The sequence below is a fragment of the Lissotriton helveticus genome, chromosome 9 (assembly GCF_964261635.1).
Source record: "Lissotriton helveticus chromosome 9, aLisHel1.1, whole genome shotgun sequence".
In the NCBI taxonomy this organism is placed as follows: Eukaryota; Metazoa; Chordata; class Amphibia; order Caudata; family Salamandridae; genus Lissotriton; species Lissotriton helveticus.
Genome location: NC_136070.1, coordinates 987793368 through 987810005, shown reverse-complemented (window position 1 = coordinate 987810005; position 16638 = coordinate 987793368). Strand labels below are relative to the sequence as shown.

At 44.3% G+C, this 16638-nt stretch overlaps 1 protein-coding gene across 1 annotated transcript in view; it reads left to right on the top strand.

Moving 5' to 3' along the window:
- Positions 1-16638, top strand: part of DOCK3 (dedicator of cytokinesis 3) — a 1382531-nt gene that overhangs the window by 1088403 nt on the left and 277490 nt on the right. The window contains exon 23 of the mRNA XM_078661294.1: positions 903-1073. Coding sequence (XP_078517420.1) covers positions 903-1073 — 171 coding nt within the window. The remainder of the gene's footprint in view (positions 1-902; positions 1074-16638) is intronic.

Below are 16638 nucleotides of genomic sequence, written 5' to 3'. Positions count from 1 at the left end.
TGTGGCCAATGCCTGCTCTAAAACTGTTTTTACATACATTCACAACTGTGAATGAGTTACCACTACTTGAAGTAGGTGGTAAAATGCAAATGTTTTGCGACAGAATTCGGTTGCAAAACATTCACACATACCACTACGAGTCGCTATTAGAAAGGGACGCCCCTTCCTAATATCGGATCACAAACCTACCACAAAATAGGGCTTTGTACATAGAAGAATGCTTTTTTTCCCAGTCACAAACGATCAGATTCTACAAATCAGGCCATTTACGATCTAACAAAAGCATTGTACAACTGGCCCTATGTCATTATTACGAGCTACAAGATTTTATATAGTGCAGTTTCAGATTTCATATCATGATATCCCGTCAGCCTTCTAATTCACTATTATTTAAATGCAATAAGCAAATATGTTTTAATTGGTAAACTTTACATATATACTATCATGGAACATGAGCCCCTTCTTCAAGACCATATTTTCGTACTTTGCCACACTGCATTACCTAGAAAAACTTTTACTACGTTTAGCAAGCAGGTTTCTCTTATGAGTATATGCAAAACAGTAACTTGGGCTTCTTTGCGTAGCTACTCCAGGCCGAACGAACTGTGTGAATTGTATGACAACAATTCAACTAGTTTTGGCTGCACAGTTCTCAAGAATCTCCTCTGCGGGCAAGAGTTTCTCATGTTTTACAATGACATCATACGTTCGTGCAGCAGTAGTATATTCATGTAGCATATAGTATAACACGATCACTCAAGGAAAAGTTTCACTTTACGCTAATATGATAGCCATGAGTCCAGCTTCTATGAAGGTGTTACCTATCTGACATTTAATTGTATGCGTTTACCTCTTTCCTGTGCCAATCTACAATCATCATAGACTTTTCTTTCTTCTGCTAGGCCCTGGAGTACCTCTTCAAGTTCATCGTCCAGTCGCGGATCCTTTATGCACGAGCGACATGTGGCATGGAAGAAGAGATGTTCCGTGCAAGCATACAGGAACTCTTTCAATCCATTCGATTTGTGCTTAGCCTGGACAGCAGAAGCTCTGATACTCTCATCTTCACACAGGTGAGGATTCTTTGTGATCAGCAAGGGTATAATGAGTATATATTCTCTTATATACAGGGTGTCTTCTTTCCAGAATTTGTCCCCTATCAGTGACTCTTAGGTGCTCAACAGGAAAGCCAGTGACAGCCTTTTGTTTAAGAAACCTTTGTTTGAAATCAAAAGGTTGCCCTCTAAGTGACGTGTGAAGGTCATTTAAACAGCTGCTTATTTAAAACCTCTGATAAAATAGAGATTTCAGAAACACAGCAATAAAGGTTTCATCTTTTTACAGAGTTGACTTCTGTAATAACGTTTTTGTTACTGGCACGATGCAACAGGATTCAGTGTTTTGCATAACTTTTTTTACTTAGGTACTACACACTGTACAAACACCGCTTGGAGTTGTATAAAGTTTGCGTCCATTATAGCTGTATGGACAACCAGATTTATGGGGTTCTATGTGTTTCACAGAATCCTGTATAATATGGGGTTCTATGTGTTTCACAGAATACTGTATAGTTTCCAAACATATGCAATTTATTGGTCCCTCAGATGTCTTCTGTACAACACTATCTTCTTTTTAAGCTTTTTTTAGATTCTCCATTTTCCTTCATTCTTTTTCTTTTTTCTTCCTCTTTTTTCCTTTCAACCAATTGATTCTTGCCTGTACCGCTACCTGTTGTTCATCTTAAAGCATTGTACTTCCTCCTCTGTATTTGCTGCCCATTCACTGATTCTTTACCTTTCACTCCTTTTTTGTCTCTTCCACTTTATCCTCTATGTTTCTTTCAGTCTCCCTTCAACATTTCCTGTTGTTCCCCAGCCCTAAATCCCAATTTGTCTATGTTCCAACTCAGTGCTCTGGACTGAGTTCCTATTATAATGAACAGACATTTCCAAAGGGAGAGTGCTTGCTCTCTCCATTTAGAAAGGCCTATCCATTTACATCACTCCTCCAACTACAGTTCCTCTCGCCATTTGAGGTTTTCTTTCTTTTTAATGAATATTTTCATTTAATTATCACCATATTTGCTGGCTTTAATTCTAGCATTCCTCCCTTAAAATGTAGGTGGTAGACACTGTTGTGCTCCATTTTGCCTTTGTTTCTAACTACCAGCTCCTCTGAGAAAGGCCCAAAAGTGAGGATTCAGCTTTCAATCAAGTATGAATAACCTTTGAGAACAAAGTACAATTCCTTGACCAACACTAGGGATCATTCAACAATGAGTAATGTGAGGATTCTGGACCCCTCAAAGGTGATCCAGAGAGGGTGTGTGTGATTCTGAACCTTGTGACTGTGACTTTCCTGGAACTGTTTCATTATTAGTTCCATTTAGCTGATGGAAATGCCACTATATTTTTCTTCCCTAACTGTTAATAGATTTATATAAAGATATAAAGGAATGCAGAGAAGTTCAACCAATCCCGTAATATGTTTCAGAACTAGATATACATTTATATTCCAGAACATTACGCTCCCACCCTCTATGGCGCTTTACAGTAGCATTTAAATGCAAGGATCCTGCTGGTGTAGTTTTGCTTCTCTCGCCATTTACTACTGTATTTTTACCAAAGGCAGAGGAAAAGCACAAGGATCCCTCGCTAACATTCAATTAAGATAACAAAGTAGTCATCAAATTCCCTCACGTTGCAAATTTACATGACCATAACTCAGGCAACTAAGTTATAAAAAGTGCATTTGTATAGTGCATTCACATCATATGCACGGTTTAAAGAGCTCTGAGAATTTGAGTGGACGTACAATTCTTTGATTCTCCTTAAAAGTAGTCTGCTGTTGTCTTTTGTTGAGTTTCATTATATTTAGGTAGGCCATGTTGGATTGTAGCTAGCAAGGGTGGAGCAGAGTAATGTATTGCTTACTGACATGTGATACTAGATAGTAGCTAGCTAAATCCTGTTTTGGATTTGTAGGTGTCTTCATGAACATGAGTGGTTGTGCCAAAGGACACTATCAATCAATTCATAAAGCTTTATTCGACTTTTACAATCATAAAAGCAATGTGCAAATCAGCGAATACAGCTAAATCACAATTTAAAAATAATGTATCACAATATAAAAATTATGGACATCCCTTGAGTAAAAATGCAGGCAATAAAATCATTAAACAGCAGGTTTAAAAAGATAGAACATTAGAATATGTGCAAATACAGCATTATAAGAAAGTTGTTATATATTTAATATCAAAGACTCTGAGCAATTAAGCGAGCCCTCAAAATCCATACCCAGCCTAGAAATTTCGCCATAGCCAATGCAATGGGTAGTGAGGTATCAGTACGCAAAATGCGTTCAGCTTCTGCAGCCACCCTTGTGCCCAGGAGCCTACAGATTGGTATCAGCCAGGCCCGGTGCGGGGCAGCATAGGCTTCACAAACAAAAAGAATATGAGCCGTGGACTCGATATTGGCTCTACACCCCGGACACCTAGTTGAAGGTTGGATTGACCATTTCCTCGTAAAAAATCTCACCGGGAGCGTACCCACCCTGTACTGAAAGTACAACCTGCGGTCCATGGGTTTGGTAATAGCATCCCAGTAGGATTCCAATCTCGGAGCGACTTTATGTTCCAAAAACCGGCTGGTAAGGGATGTAGACACTTGTTGCCTTGCATTTTTTTCTTGAAACAAATCCCAGTATTTAGTCTTCAGCACGGCTTTTGATGGAAAGATGGAGTTTACAGGATCAGTCCACAATGCAATCAAACCTAGCTCTCCTAAAAGGTTTCGGACTACCCATAACCATTTGATGTGATGTGATGTATCAACCCTAATTATGTCTAAGAAGCCCTGCGCATATCCAGCAAGTTCAGGTGTAGACCATAGTCTCCTCCAATACAGAGGAGGACGCAATTTGGCTACTGCTGCAATAGGTTTCTTACCCAGATCCATTAACAACAGGCACATAGGGGTACTCTGGGGAAGTCCAGTAATATTTCTTAGAAACCTGTTTTCAGAAATAGTAAGAGCTAGAAGGTTCTCACAACCCCAAACTTCCGAACCATATAATGCTGAGCTAACAGCTTTCAGATTATAAATTTCAAGGGCTGGGCTAATAGGCTTAAAATGAGAAAGATTATGCTCCAGACAGAGAGCCTCCGAGATCTGTCTGAGTTTAAGTGAGGCTAAATCAGTTTGGCGATCCCACTTCATACTTCCTTGAAAGTTCACTCCTAAATAGGTGAACTCATTTACTAATTCTAGAGGTCCATCCTTCATATTAAAACCCCTCAAAGGACACTATTGTTTGGTTTCTCTGTTTCAGGTAGTTGTTTTGTTTCTGAGAATCTTGGTTCCATTTATACCATTCTGTGTGTGGATCTGGCATGTTTAATTTAACTACTTTGACATGGGTGATATGTAGGTTGCTGCGATGCTATAGATGTGTTTAAATAACTTGAGTGTGTGTATTGTTGTGGTAATTAAAAGCAGAGCCAACGAAATGACTTAGAGTCATGTTATGCAGGCGACAATGCAAGAGGTTTTAGTCTAATGAGTACTGCTCTTGTACTGCTGTTTAGTATAGCGTAATATCGATATGTTTTTGAGGTCGCAAATGTCTAACTAACAATATACTGGTGACATTCATCGATTGTCATGAAAGTGATAAATCTATTATTGCTTTCTAAAATAAAGGCATTGCTAGATGGAGGCTGGGTTGACAGGACAGTGCAAAATAAAGTTTGCTCCTCGTATATGGTTCTCAGTGAATGCAGTGTTCATGGATGTTTTAAATAGATCTCTAGGGGGGCTTTTATTGTTCCTTTGATGCCATTTGTAGAATGTTTGATTTTGGACTGAAGTTCAGTTACAAGGAAAATACACAGGAACATGAAGCATGGATCCCACTTAGCTCCTGAAGTATATTATACAGTAATATTAAGACAATCTTCTCTGGTGGTTCTTGGCAATGTTCACCATTCCTTCACGGGTGCTTGTAGTCTCTTGTGTGCTGTGTGTTCTGGCCCATGGCTGTCTCTGTGGCACCATGTCAGTGTAGAATGTGATGGTTCCTGAGTATTATTTTGGTGATTGAGTGCTTGGTGAGCAGGGATAGCTTCTGCTCCCTCCTAATAAGGTGTCTATGAATCTGCATTGAGATTAGATAAAACCCACTTGTAACATATAAGTCTCCCTGCTTCTTCTTCCTGGTACATGTAAGTGATCCCTTTAGAACATTACACTACAATACTCTTTGGAGTATGGGGAAGCTATGCAGATAATGTAAAGAAAGTCCTGGCAGGCACAACAAAGACAGTAACTAAAGACTGCTTCGTAAATCTTTCAAAACCCAGCAGTCTTGGGTTGTGTCTCAAAATGATAAGCCAATGCCCACTTTAATGTATCATTGTCTTACAGCTTGGGCCATGTTCAGGGTTTACTGCAATGGAAATGTTGGATAGTGAAATAAAAAAAGCAATACAATAAGAATAATGCATAATGTAATTTCTAGATGCCACACAAATGTTTTTTAATCCATTGCGTACTTCTGTCAGCCAACATCCGTTGCGCGTATTAACACCGTAGTGCTGTGCACGTCCGTTGGCCAACGCTACCCCGTCCACTCATCAAAGGTGCCGCACCGCAGCGGAATTGCCGCCGAGGTAAAAGAGTTAAACAGCAATAGACAAAAACAGGATAAAGGACCAGAGAGAGTTAATAAATCAGCCCTAATATGGAGTTTGGATGGCGGGATATCCATCCTCAATTGTAGAACGTTTTCTTTGTTCACTAGGGCAGTTGAAAAAACACTGCTACATATAGAGGTTCCAGGCAGCTTAATAGACGTTTTAGCACAATTTGGCTACGTTGACTACTGGTTAAGTCGATTTATAGTGAAGAGGTTTACTCAAAGTCCACAAATGCCCATCTATTCCAGTGAAATATCAGAACAGAGGGCATTACTAAGGCACACAAATGTAGCCTCCCTAACATGCAAGGAAGGGTTGTCTTATCGCTTATTCAGGACTCTATTTTTATCTTACAAAGAAAGTATGCTAACCTTTCTTTCAGTGTCTTGTATTGACTCCACCAGACAGGGTGGCTGGTCAGCCACTTTAGATTAGGCGATCAATCAGATGTTATTACTAGCCTTGGTGTATTTATCATTATCACTCTCCCATAAACAAGGCTGTCAGCATCTCTGTGGAACTTTTCAATGGCCCGCGCCAAAATGGAATCCGACTTACGTGGACAATAGGGTTGACAGGTGATTAAACCTCCCTTCAGGCAGTGATATGTAGCTTGGCTGATCATTATTAAGTTAGGTAACATTAACACACGCTAGTTACAGCATGTCAACAAGTTATTATTGAGAAAGTGGTGAATCCTATATTGCCCTTTTCTTTGCTGGTGGATAATCATCAAGTGGGATCACAAGGTAAGGTTGTTGGAAACAACTGATCAGTAGACTTCTGCATGGGAAGAATCCTTCAATAAAGGAATTAGTGCTTTCTGCATGATTCTCTGCTACCATCAAACTCTAAAACAGCCCCAAAGTCTCCTTCGAGGTCCCTAACTTTATCCATAGGATGGGTGTGTGGGTCTCATTAACTAAGGGCTATGCAAGCTTAAATCTTCTCTTTGAGTCAATGTGAATAACTAGAGAAAGAAAAAACGAAAACTGCTAGGGGAAGTTGATTGCCACTCTATGGCCAATTTGTAATGCAGTTTATTTTCTCAAGCGGCTGCCTCGCAGCCTGTGGTTGAGCATAAAACTGGAACCTAAGTTAGGACTAGTGGTGGAAAGGTTCATGGTGATTCAAAAAGATCTGATTGCTACTTGGTTTTAGGAGATCCAATAAATGCATTTGTAATATAAACAGGATCCATAGCTACAACCATTCATCTGGGTTAATCCTTAATCTTTTTAACTATAGCAACTGAATGAATTATGAAAAAGGGAAGGATCTGTGTTTTTAACAGAAGCATGGATGGCTCACAGCAGGTACACACACTAGAGACCTCAATTGAGGTCTAACAAGGTGCAACAGGAGCAAACTACTTGGGGGTTCGTACTAGGGCAGATTGTGTACTGCCACTGGAACCTTCTAATTAGTATTGGGAGAAACACATATATAGAGGTTTAGATACCCAAGTTACTGGTACATTCACATGTATTTAGGGATTTGTAAACTGAGACTGAAGGTTCAAATCTGTAAAAGCCTTAGAATTGTGAGGTATCAGAGTTTAAACATTTGAAAGTAAGAGTAATATAAATCTTTGGTGAAATGATAACCATGGATTGGGGTTTCAAAACACCATGAGGAAGATCTCTTAAAGTAATTTGCATAATTGTGCATAGATACCATGCAAACACAAAGGTAATGTTTAGAGGTTTTGTTGAATTTAAAAAAAGATTTATTTCAACATTTTAATAAATGGAAAGTGTTTCTGTGTGTGTGCATATGCATGTGTGTGCCCACACACACTTGTTTTAAGTGCAACCATCTGTGTGACTTAAGCTATTAGAAACGTACCCAAGTAGATACTCTCTTAAAAACATTGATGAAATAGGCTATTGCGCTGTGTCCAATGGCGATAAGTTCAGTCTTTGATGACTATGCCTGTTGGGATAGTCGGATTGTGAGCTTTCATGCCACATATTTTCTTACCACCGTCTCAATTTTGAATTCATGAAACAAAATGGCATTCTAAAAGTGCAGATTATGACTTACACATTCATTCTGGTCATAGCTGGTCTCTTTTGTTTCCCTTTGTGCAATGTTCGTAGGCCCTTGCCCTAGCAACAATAAAAATGTGCACTGAATAGCCAAAAATATGATGTGAGGAGTAAAGTGTTTCTGGAAAAACACTGATTCAAGTACATAAAGTTTTTTATAATTTTGTCCTATAGTTAAACCTCTCACGTATAACACTCCTTCTCTCTCTCTCTCCTCCCTCATGCCCCCTCACTTCTCACCCAACTACTCTTTTCTTCTTTCTGCTTGGTGGTTCCTCTTTACCTTTGCTTCAGTAATTGGACTGTTCTATTGTTAATGTTTAGTTGTTGTAAGTATGTTATTTTTCTTTCTCACCTTGCTGTTGTTGTGCCCTGTGGCCGCTAATTTACATCATAGGCCCCTCTGCCCGAAGGGGAGGTGAGCGGAACTGAGACATGTGCCCCACAAAAGAGCGGGGGCACATCAAGGCCAGCAGTATTCTCTCCTGTAAGTACTGGTACTTTTCTCACACCCCTGCCCTTTCCAGGTGTCTTTCCATGGATTGTGCCCTGTGACTCAACCCACACTCATTAACCAGACAACCCCTCTGAACTCATCTGCTTCTCTGGAATACACAATATTGCCTGTGCGGGAAATCTGGAGTATTCAGCGCAACATCAAAAATGGTCTGCTTTATACGAGGCTGCAAAGTTCAGAAACAGCTACCTCTTCCCAAGGGAGTAAAAAATGTTCTGCTTCAGTCGGTGGTGGTATGGATACAAGATCCTACTAGATACAGCAGGTGATTTCACATTAGAGACCAGATTTAATAAAAACTTGTGCAGCACGGAAATTGACATTACAGGATTTGCCTTCATCCTTCTGCACAGTAAGTGACATTACTGGATTTCTTATCATCCATCTGCACAGAAAGTGACATCACTGGTTTTCCATCTATGGTACCCTGCGCTCCTCCGTACTTCCAAGACCTATTTCAATCAATCAATCAATCAATCATATAATATGTAAAGTGCACTAATCACCCGTGAGGGTCTCAAGGCGCTCAAGGTGCTGCTCTTGCTCGAAAAGCCAGGTCTTGAGGAGTTTTCTGAAGGTCAGCAGGTCTTGGGTCTGCCGTAGTTGGATGGGGAGGGTGTTCCAGGTCTTGGCGGCGAGGTAGGAGAATGATCTGCCGCCGGAGGACGCTCTTCGGAAGCGGGGGACTGTGGCGAGGGCGAGGTCTGCGGAGCGGAGCTGGCGGGTGGGGGTGTAGAAGCTGAGTCGTCTGTTGAGGTACGTTGGTCCGGTGTTGTGGAGTGCCTTGTGTGCATGGTTGAGGAGCTTGGAGGTTATCCTCTTGTTGACCGGGAGCCAGTGCAGGTCTCTCAGGTAGGGTGTGATTTGGCTGTGGCAAGGGATGTCGAGGATCAGGTGTGCAGAGGCGTTCTGGATGCGTTGGAGCGGTCTCAGGAGTGTGGCCAAGGATCCTGCATAGAGGGCATTTCCGTAGTCCAACATGCTGCTGACGAGGGCCTGGGTGACCATTCTAGTTTCAGTGGGGATCCACTTGTAGATCCTGCGGAGCATGCAGAAGGTGTTGAAGCAGGAGGAGGAGACGGCGTTGACCTGTTTAGTCATGGAGAGGGTGGAGTCGAGGATGACCCCTAGGTTGCATGCGTGGTCGGTGGGTGTTGGGGTGGTTCCCAGTGTGGTCGGCCACCAGGAGTCGTCCCAGGCCGAAGGGGTGGATCAGAGGATGAGGACCTCCGTCTTGTCCGAGTTAAGCTTCAGTCGGCTGTTCTTCATCCATTCAGCGATGGCCTTCATTCCTTCGTGAAGGTTGGTTTTGGCGGTGTGGGGGTCCTTGGTGCTGGGTGTCATCGGCGTAGGAGTTGATGTTGAGGTTGTGCCGACAGGCGACGTGGTCGAGCGGTGCCATGTAGATGTTAAACAAAGTTGGGCTGAGGGATGAGCCCTGGGGTACGCAGCAGATGATCTCGGTGGCTTCGGAGCGGAAGGGCGGAAGGCGGATGCTCTGTGTTCTGCCGGAGAGGAAGGAGGTGGTCCAGTCCAGGGCGTTCTCTTGGATCCCGGCGTTGTGGAGGCATGTTCGTAGTGTGTGGTGGAAGACCGTGTCAAAGGTGGCTGACTGGTCCAGGAGGATGAGGGCCGCCGTTTCTCCATTGTCCAGCAGGGACTTGATGTCATCGGTGGCGGCGATGAGGGCAGTCTCGGTGCTGCGGTTGCTTCTGAACCCGGACTGGGAAGGGTCCAGGATGTTGTTTTCCTTGAGGTAGTGGGTCAGTTGTTTGTTATGGGTCTTCTTGATGACCTTTGGCGGGAACGGGAGCAGGGAGATGGGCCGGAAGATTTTGAGGTCCTTGGGGTCCGCCTTGGGTTTCTTGAGTAAGACGTTGATCTTGGCGTGCTTCCAGCTCTCCGGGAAGGTTGCTGTCTCAAAGGAGGTGTTGATGACTTTCCGGAGATGGGGTGGGATGGCTGTGCTGGCTTTGTTGAAGATGTGGTGTGGGCATGGGTCTGACGGAGATCCAGAGTGGATGGTGTTCATGATCTTGATGGTGTCGTCGTCGTCGATGTTGGTCCAGGAGAGCAGGTGGTTGGTGCAGATGGTGGTCATGGGGGTGGAGGTCTCATTGGTTGTCGGGGCGGTCGTGGCGTTGAAGCTGTCATGGATCTCTGCGATCTTGCGGTAGAAGAAGGTGGCCAGCGAGTCGCACAGGTCTTGCGAGAGGGTGGGACATCGTTGGAGCTGGGGTTGGAGAGTTCCTTTACAATGTTGAAGAGCTCTTTGCTGTTGTGCGTGTTGTTATCTAGGCGGTCTTTGAAGAAGGCTCTTTTGGCGGATCTGATGAGATGATGGTGTCTGCGGGTGGCGTTCTTGTGGGCTGCGTGGCTGTCCAGTGTTCGTTAACGGAGCCAGATCTTCTCCAGCTTTCAGCAGGTTTGCTTGGAGGCCCGGGGGTTTTCAGTGAACCAGCTGGCTTTCTTGTTGGTGTGACTGTTGAAGGGTTTCTTGATCTGGGCGAGGGTATTGGCGCAGTCGTTGGTCCACTGTATGAGGTTGCGGGCGGCGGTGTTGGGGTCGATGGGGTCGGTGGGTGGGCTCTGGGCGAGGGTGGTGGTTAGCTGGTCTTCCTTGACTTTGCTCCTGCAGCGGCGAGGCATCTGTTGGGTGCGGTGGTGCGTGGTGGGTTTCTTGAAGGTGAAGTGGATGCAGCATTGGTTGGTCCAGTGGAATTCTGTGGTGTGGTTGAAGGAGACGTGGGGGCTTGCAGAGAAGATGGGGTCAAGCGTGTGACCGGCGGAGTGGGTGGGTGGTGTGACGAGTTGTCTGAGTCCGAGGTTGGCTAGGTTGTCGATCAGGGAGGTGGAGTTGGTGTCGTTGTTGTTCTCAAGGTGGAAGTTCAGGTCCCCGAGGAGGATATAGTCTGTGGAGGCGAGGACATGTGTGCTGACGAAGTTGGCGATGGAGTCGCTGCACTGTGGTCGGGGTCCGGGGGTCTGTAGATGAGGGTTCCTCTGAGGGTGGTGTTGGGGTCAGTGTGGATCTGGAAGTGCAGGTGTTTGGCAGTGCTGAGTGTGTCATCGGTGTTGGTCGAGACTCTGAGAGTGTTCCTGTGGACGATGGCGATTCCTCCCCCTGCTCCGTTGGTGTGGTCCCTGTGGGTGATCTTGTAGCATCGGGGACGGCTATGGCTATGTCGGGTGCCAAGGCGGGGTTCAGCCAGGTCTCCGTCAGGAAGGCGACGTCTGGGGAGGTTGAGTAGGTCCCAGAGTTCAACAGCATGTTTGCGGGCAGAGCGGATGTTGAGAAGGATGCATCTGAGGTGGTTGGGTTCTTTCCTGGTCGGCAGCAAGTTGGGGCTTTAATGGTGGTTGCAGCGCATATGCAGCGCTGGCATGCTGAATGCTCTCCAAAGGCAAACCCCTCTGTGCCCGTCTGCATCTGGCCCGCGCCCATTGTCAGGAAACCTGGTTCTCCTCTTACCCACCGATACCCTACTGCACTCCTTCATGCTCTTAACCCCGGCCGCCATGCACTGTTGCAACACCTCCCCATACAACACGGAAGGAACGTTACGTACACATGCATGTTCTCAGGCACTCTCCCAATCCCTACACCCATCACTCCCACTTTGACAGCACCCAGCACCCCTCTCACTCACATGCAAATAAACCAGTTACCACCACATACTGACACAGACCAAACAACATGCCAAACTTAAATGCATGCTGCCCAAACAAGCCAATGAGATATGGATAAACTACACGACTATGCTCTAGACCTGCTCTTTCTCACTGAAATATAGCTAAACTCACTCTCAGCATCACACATTGCTAATGCCATCCCTGCTGGCTACAAGATTGTTAGGCATAACTGCCAGCTCAAACCTGGAGGTGGGATTGACATCATATGCAAAGATACCATCAGGTGAACCATCTACATTATCAGCTACATGAAACACTTCATGTTTAAGATATGCATCACAACCAACTTCTCCCTTGGCTAAACCACTGTGTCATCAAGCCAACAACTATGACCAGGACAGACAACACTCTCATCCGTTTCAGCATACTAATCCTTCACCATCCCAGACCTAACATCACCAGAATTGGCCGCTGCAGCTGAAAAAGAATTTCAAAAGAGGAGTGGGATTCTGGCCGGTCCTAGCTTTGGTCTGAGCACACTAATGACTTGATGAAGGCATCAAAAACCTCAGCAGCTGGATGATTACATGTGCCAACATCCTGGCTCCCCTCCAGTTCAAACCTACAGTTTGGCCAACCACAGGCCAACCGGTACCCAGAGGAACTCAAGCTGACAAAACCCCACTGCAAACAACTGGAGCTCAAAATGGAAAACTAGCCGAAACCCCGCAGATAAAGACATCTTCAAATTAGCTCTAAGACGCTACAACCAGCACATACAGAACACAAAGTGCAGGGCTCTTCCAGATCTCATTGACACCAGCACGAACAGCACTCAAGGAAATCTTCATCATTTCCAAAGATTTCACCATGCCTCCAGCAAAACAACATAACCCCATCACCAGAAAATTGCAACAAGCTCTTGGAATTCTTCTGTAAAAAGATCACCTCCATATACAGCAACTTTGACCCTTCACTGAACCCCAACACCTTTGCAACTCAATTTCCCATCAAGGCAAATGAGCAAACCCTGACCTCGTGGACTGCCATCACTACTGTGGAATCGCTACTACCATGATGAACATCGGCTTGGAGGCTCCAGCTGAAGCTTGACTCCACCACGCCTTTACCAAATAACTCCTACCAGTCAGTGAAGCACTGACTCCCATCCTCGAGGCCTCCATCGACTCAGCCACATTCCTAGACACCTGTAAAGATGCCACCTTCATGCTCCTGTTCCAGAAATCATCGGCTCACCCAGCCACTTATTTCAACTACAAACCCATCTCCCTCCTACCATACCCAGCAAAGGTCTTAAAGAAACTAATCAACCAATATCTCTCCAACCACCTCAGCAACCACCAGTTCGTAGGCACCATGCAGTCTGGATTGAGGCCCAACATCAGTGCAAAAACAGCAGTGATCACCACCACAGGCAACATCCACATGATCCTTGACAGAGGGGACACAGCAGCCCTCATTCTACTGGACTTCACTGCAACATTTGACATGTTCTCACACCCTTCCTCATCAGGCGCCTGCACAAGATTGGCTTACAAGGACTTGCTCTCCATGAGGTCTGCTCCTTCTTAACACAAGTTGTGAGCCTGACGCCTTGCTCCACAGAAGCCCATAAACTCATCCGCAGAGTTCCTCAATGCTCATTATTCAGCCTCACACTCTTCAATGCATAAATGATGCTTCAGGCCAACGTCAGTCTCACACATGACATCAACATAATCTCCTACACAGAAGACACGCAACTCAGATTCTCCCTCTTGGACAATACCCCAACACAATAAACAAGTTTACTGCCTGTGTGACTGAAGTTGCTAACTGGATGAAAGCTAACTGTTTTAACCTTATCACCGACAATTCAGAAGTGGTGATCTTTGGTAAGAAAACCTCACTATGGAACTCCAACTGGTTGGCGGCCAAACTTGGAATCTCAACCGGAACCCAAGCAAGGAATCTCAGAATAATCATTGACAGCAAACTGGACATGACCGGACAAGTCAACACCATCACTGCATTCTGCTCCCAAATCCTGAAGATGCTGAAGATCTTCAAATGGCTCCCCCAAGCAGCACTAGAAAAACTGTCACTCACACTCTAGTCACCAGCAAGTTGGTCATGGGGAACCCCTCTATGCCAGGGTCACCAAGAAACTCACTAGAAGAATACAAACCATCCAGAACTTGACAGCCAGACTCATCCTCAAACTCCCACACACAGAACTCACTCCATACCTCAGTGAATTATACGAGCTCTTGATACACAGACACACTCAATTCATACTCCTCACACACGCATTCAAGGCACCTCCCAACTCAGGCCCCACCCACCTGAACAGTCGCATCTCTTTCCACCAGACACCTCCGCTCTATAGGAATCCTACACAGACACATCCCATGCATACACAGAACCAGATCAGAATGACAGCCATTTGCTTAGATTGCTACTGAAGCATAGAACGACTTCCCATTCCACATCAGGGCCTTCTCCTCTCTTCTGAATTCCGCAAGGCATGCAAGACCTGACTTTTCAATTATCCAGCCTATCTTAGGCAGTGCTAGTCACACATACCGCTCAGTATCAGGATACACTTGTGGGTGATAATACACTTCACAAACAAACAAAACATAATATAACAATACACATCCTGAGTGAAAAATGTGCTTCAGCAAGAAGTGTAGTGTTGTGCTAAAGAGCAAAAGGGGCCCAGAAGTGCCCTGTGTAAGACAGGCCCACCCTCCAGTACAAAGTTTTGACTTGAAAATAATCTCCCAAGGATGAGTAAAATGAATAATCATGTTGAAATTACACATGTAATAAATAGGAATATCATGCGATATTCTGCTTGTTCCTTAATTTTATTTCGTTTTGTTTGATGCTAGAATGTCACATAAAGCCAGGACATTCTATTTAAGTAAATCTGGCTTTGCCTTGAATCTAAGGATTTGTGCATTAAAGTGGATTAATCCTAATGTTTGCGCCACAAAGTATTGCATTGCATGTGCTTGTGCAAACTTATAGAAATTCTTGGCTTACTAAACTACAGGTATTCATTAGCAGAAGAGCTGTAGTCCAGAGTGAACAACAGAGGTACTGGACAGAGGGAGACACCAAAAGAACTGCTGCTAGAATAAAGCAACAATAGCTATGCCTCCCCATGGAGACCCTAGTCTGTGTGCTTTTGAGGCAAGATGGCAAATGTGCACTCCTGAAGTAGAAACAAAGAAACATGGTTATGCAAAAAGCAGTTGACGTTTTACAAAAAGGCACAAGACTATTCGCTTAGCTAAGCGGCTGCGTAGGTACTACAATAGGAGCTAATGTTTGACAACAATAGCAATAGTGATGATGCAAGTCTAAAAGAGGTTTCAGACTCACACCAATAGGGTGTTATGTAGTAAAGCCTGCACATGATTTTCTAGTGCTTCAAGAATGTGGATGCTGTACAGATGCACATAAGCAGAAATATTTGCAGGAAGAAAGTGACATGGCCTGATCTAACCACACCAATGGGAGTTGCTGTCCAGTTATACACCGAGGACTAGCTCTAGACAGGTATACACCAGAGCTTCTGGGATCTATGAAGAAGCTGGTGGTATTAAAACAAAATAATGCATGAAGTTTATGCAGCAGGACAATTCCAACGGCAGGTGCTCCTGCTTGGGAATGCCCCACTTGACAAAATGCATTGTACCATGAGGAGGAAGCGATGTAGTGATGAAAAATTAATGAGGTGCCACATGGAAAATATAGTTGTACGTGTTAAAGTCTGACACTACAAGATATATATAGACTCAGCAGGATAGGGCAGATGATGTAGAAGAAAGACAATAATAGCTAGGAGTTGAAGATAATCTCTGAAGGTGGTATAGAAGAAAACAACTCCAAATGGCACAAGGAGACCCAGGTTTGTCAGAGATACTCATGAAAGATATGCCACTTTGAAATACTGCAACATCTAGACACGCGTAAAATGTGCATTGGAGAGACACCAACATGCTATATCACCAGGAGACACTACCACACACTATTTTAAACAAAGGGCAACCAATGCTGCATCAGAATTTTAAGAATCTGGTGGATGGGCTCAACTGCACCAGTTCAAGAAGTCTTCCTATCTTCTCACAATCATCTGCCCATTTCCCGAGACCATCTGGAAAAAATCACCTCCCACATAGTTTAGCTAGCATTCAACCCCCCATATGTTCCCTCATCACTAACATTTTATCTGGGAATGCCCTCCTTCCTCCCTTCTTTCCACAGCTTTCAGTAGTAAACTCACTATAGAGTGTGAAGTTGCTCTTGCTAAGTGAATACATTTGAAGGTACCTGCAGCAAAGTGTGGATCCTATTATCCTACGTGTTTGATGTCATCAGCCAGTCACAACACATTGATGTTGAAATAGATGGGTATGAATCCATAAGTAAGGGAGGATACAGGTCCTTATTGTGTTAGAAGGGCAACAGCAGTGTGTAAGTGGAGGTCTGAAGCAATACAAATACTCATGCATTACCGCTCAGACAATGTGTGAGATGATAGCAGGAATGCAGGCCTGGAATCTACATTGTCACTTAAGTCACATAAAAGATGCAAATAGAGCAGGGTGGGGAGGCTGGGGTATAAATCTTAAAGCTGTAAGGCAGTATCAGTGCTATCAACCCATGGTTAGAGGATTTAAACCTCTCTGGGCATAGAAATTATCAGACAATGGGGTATCAAGAGC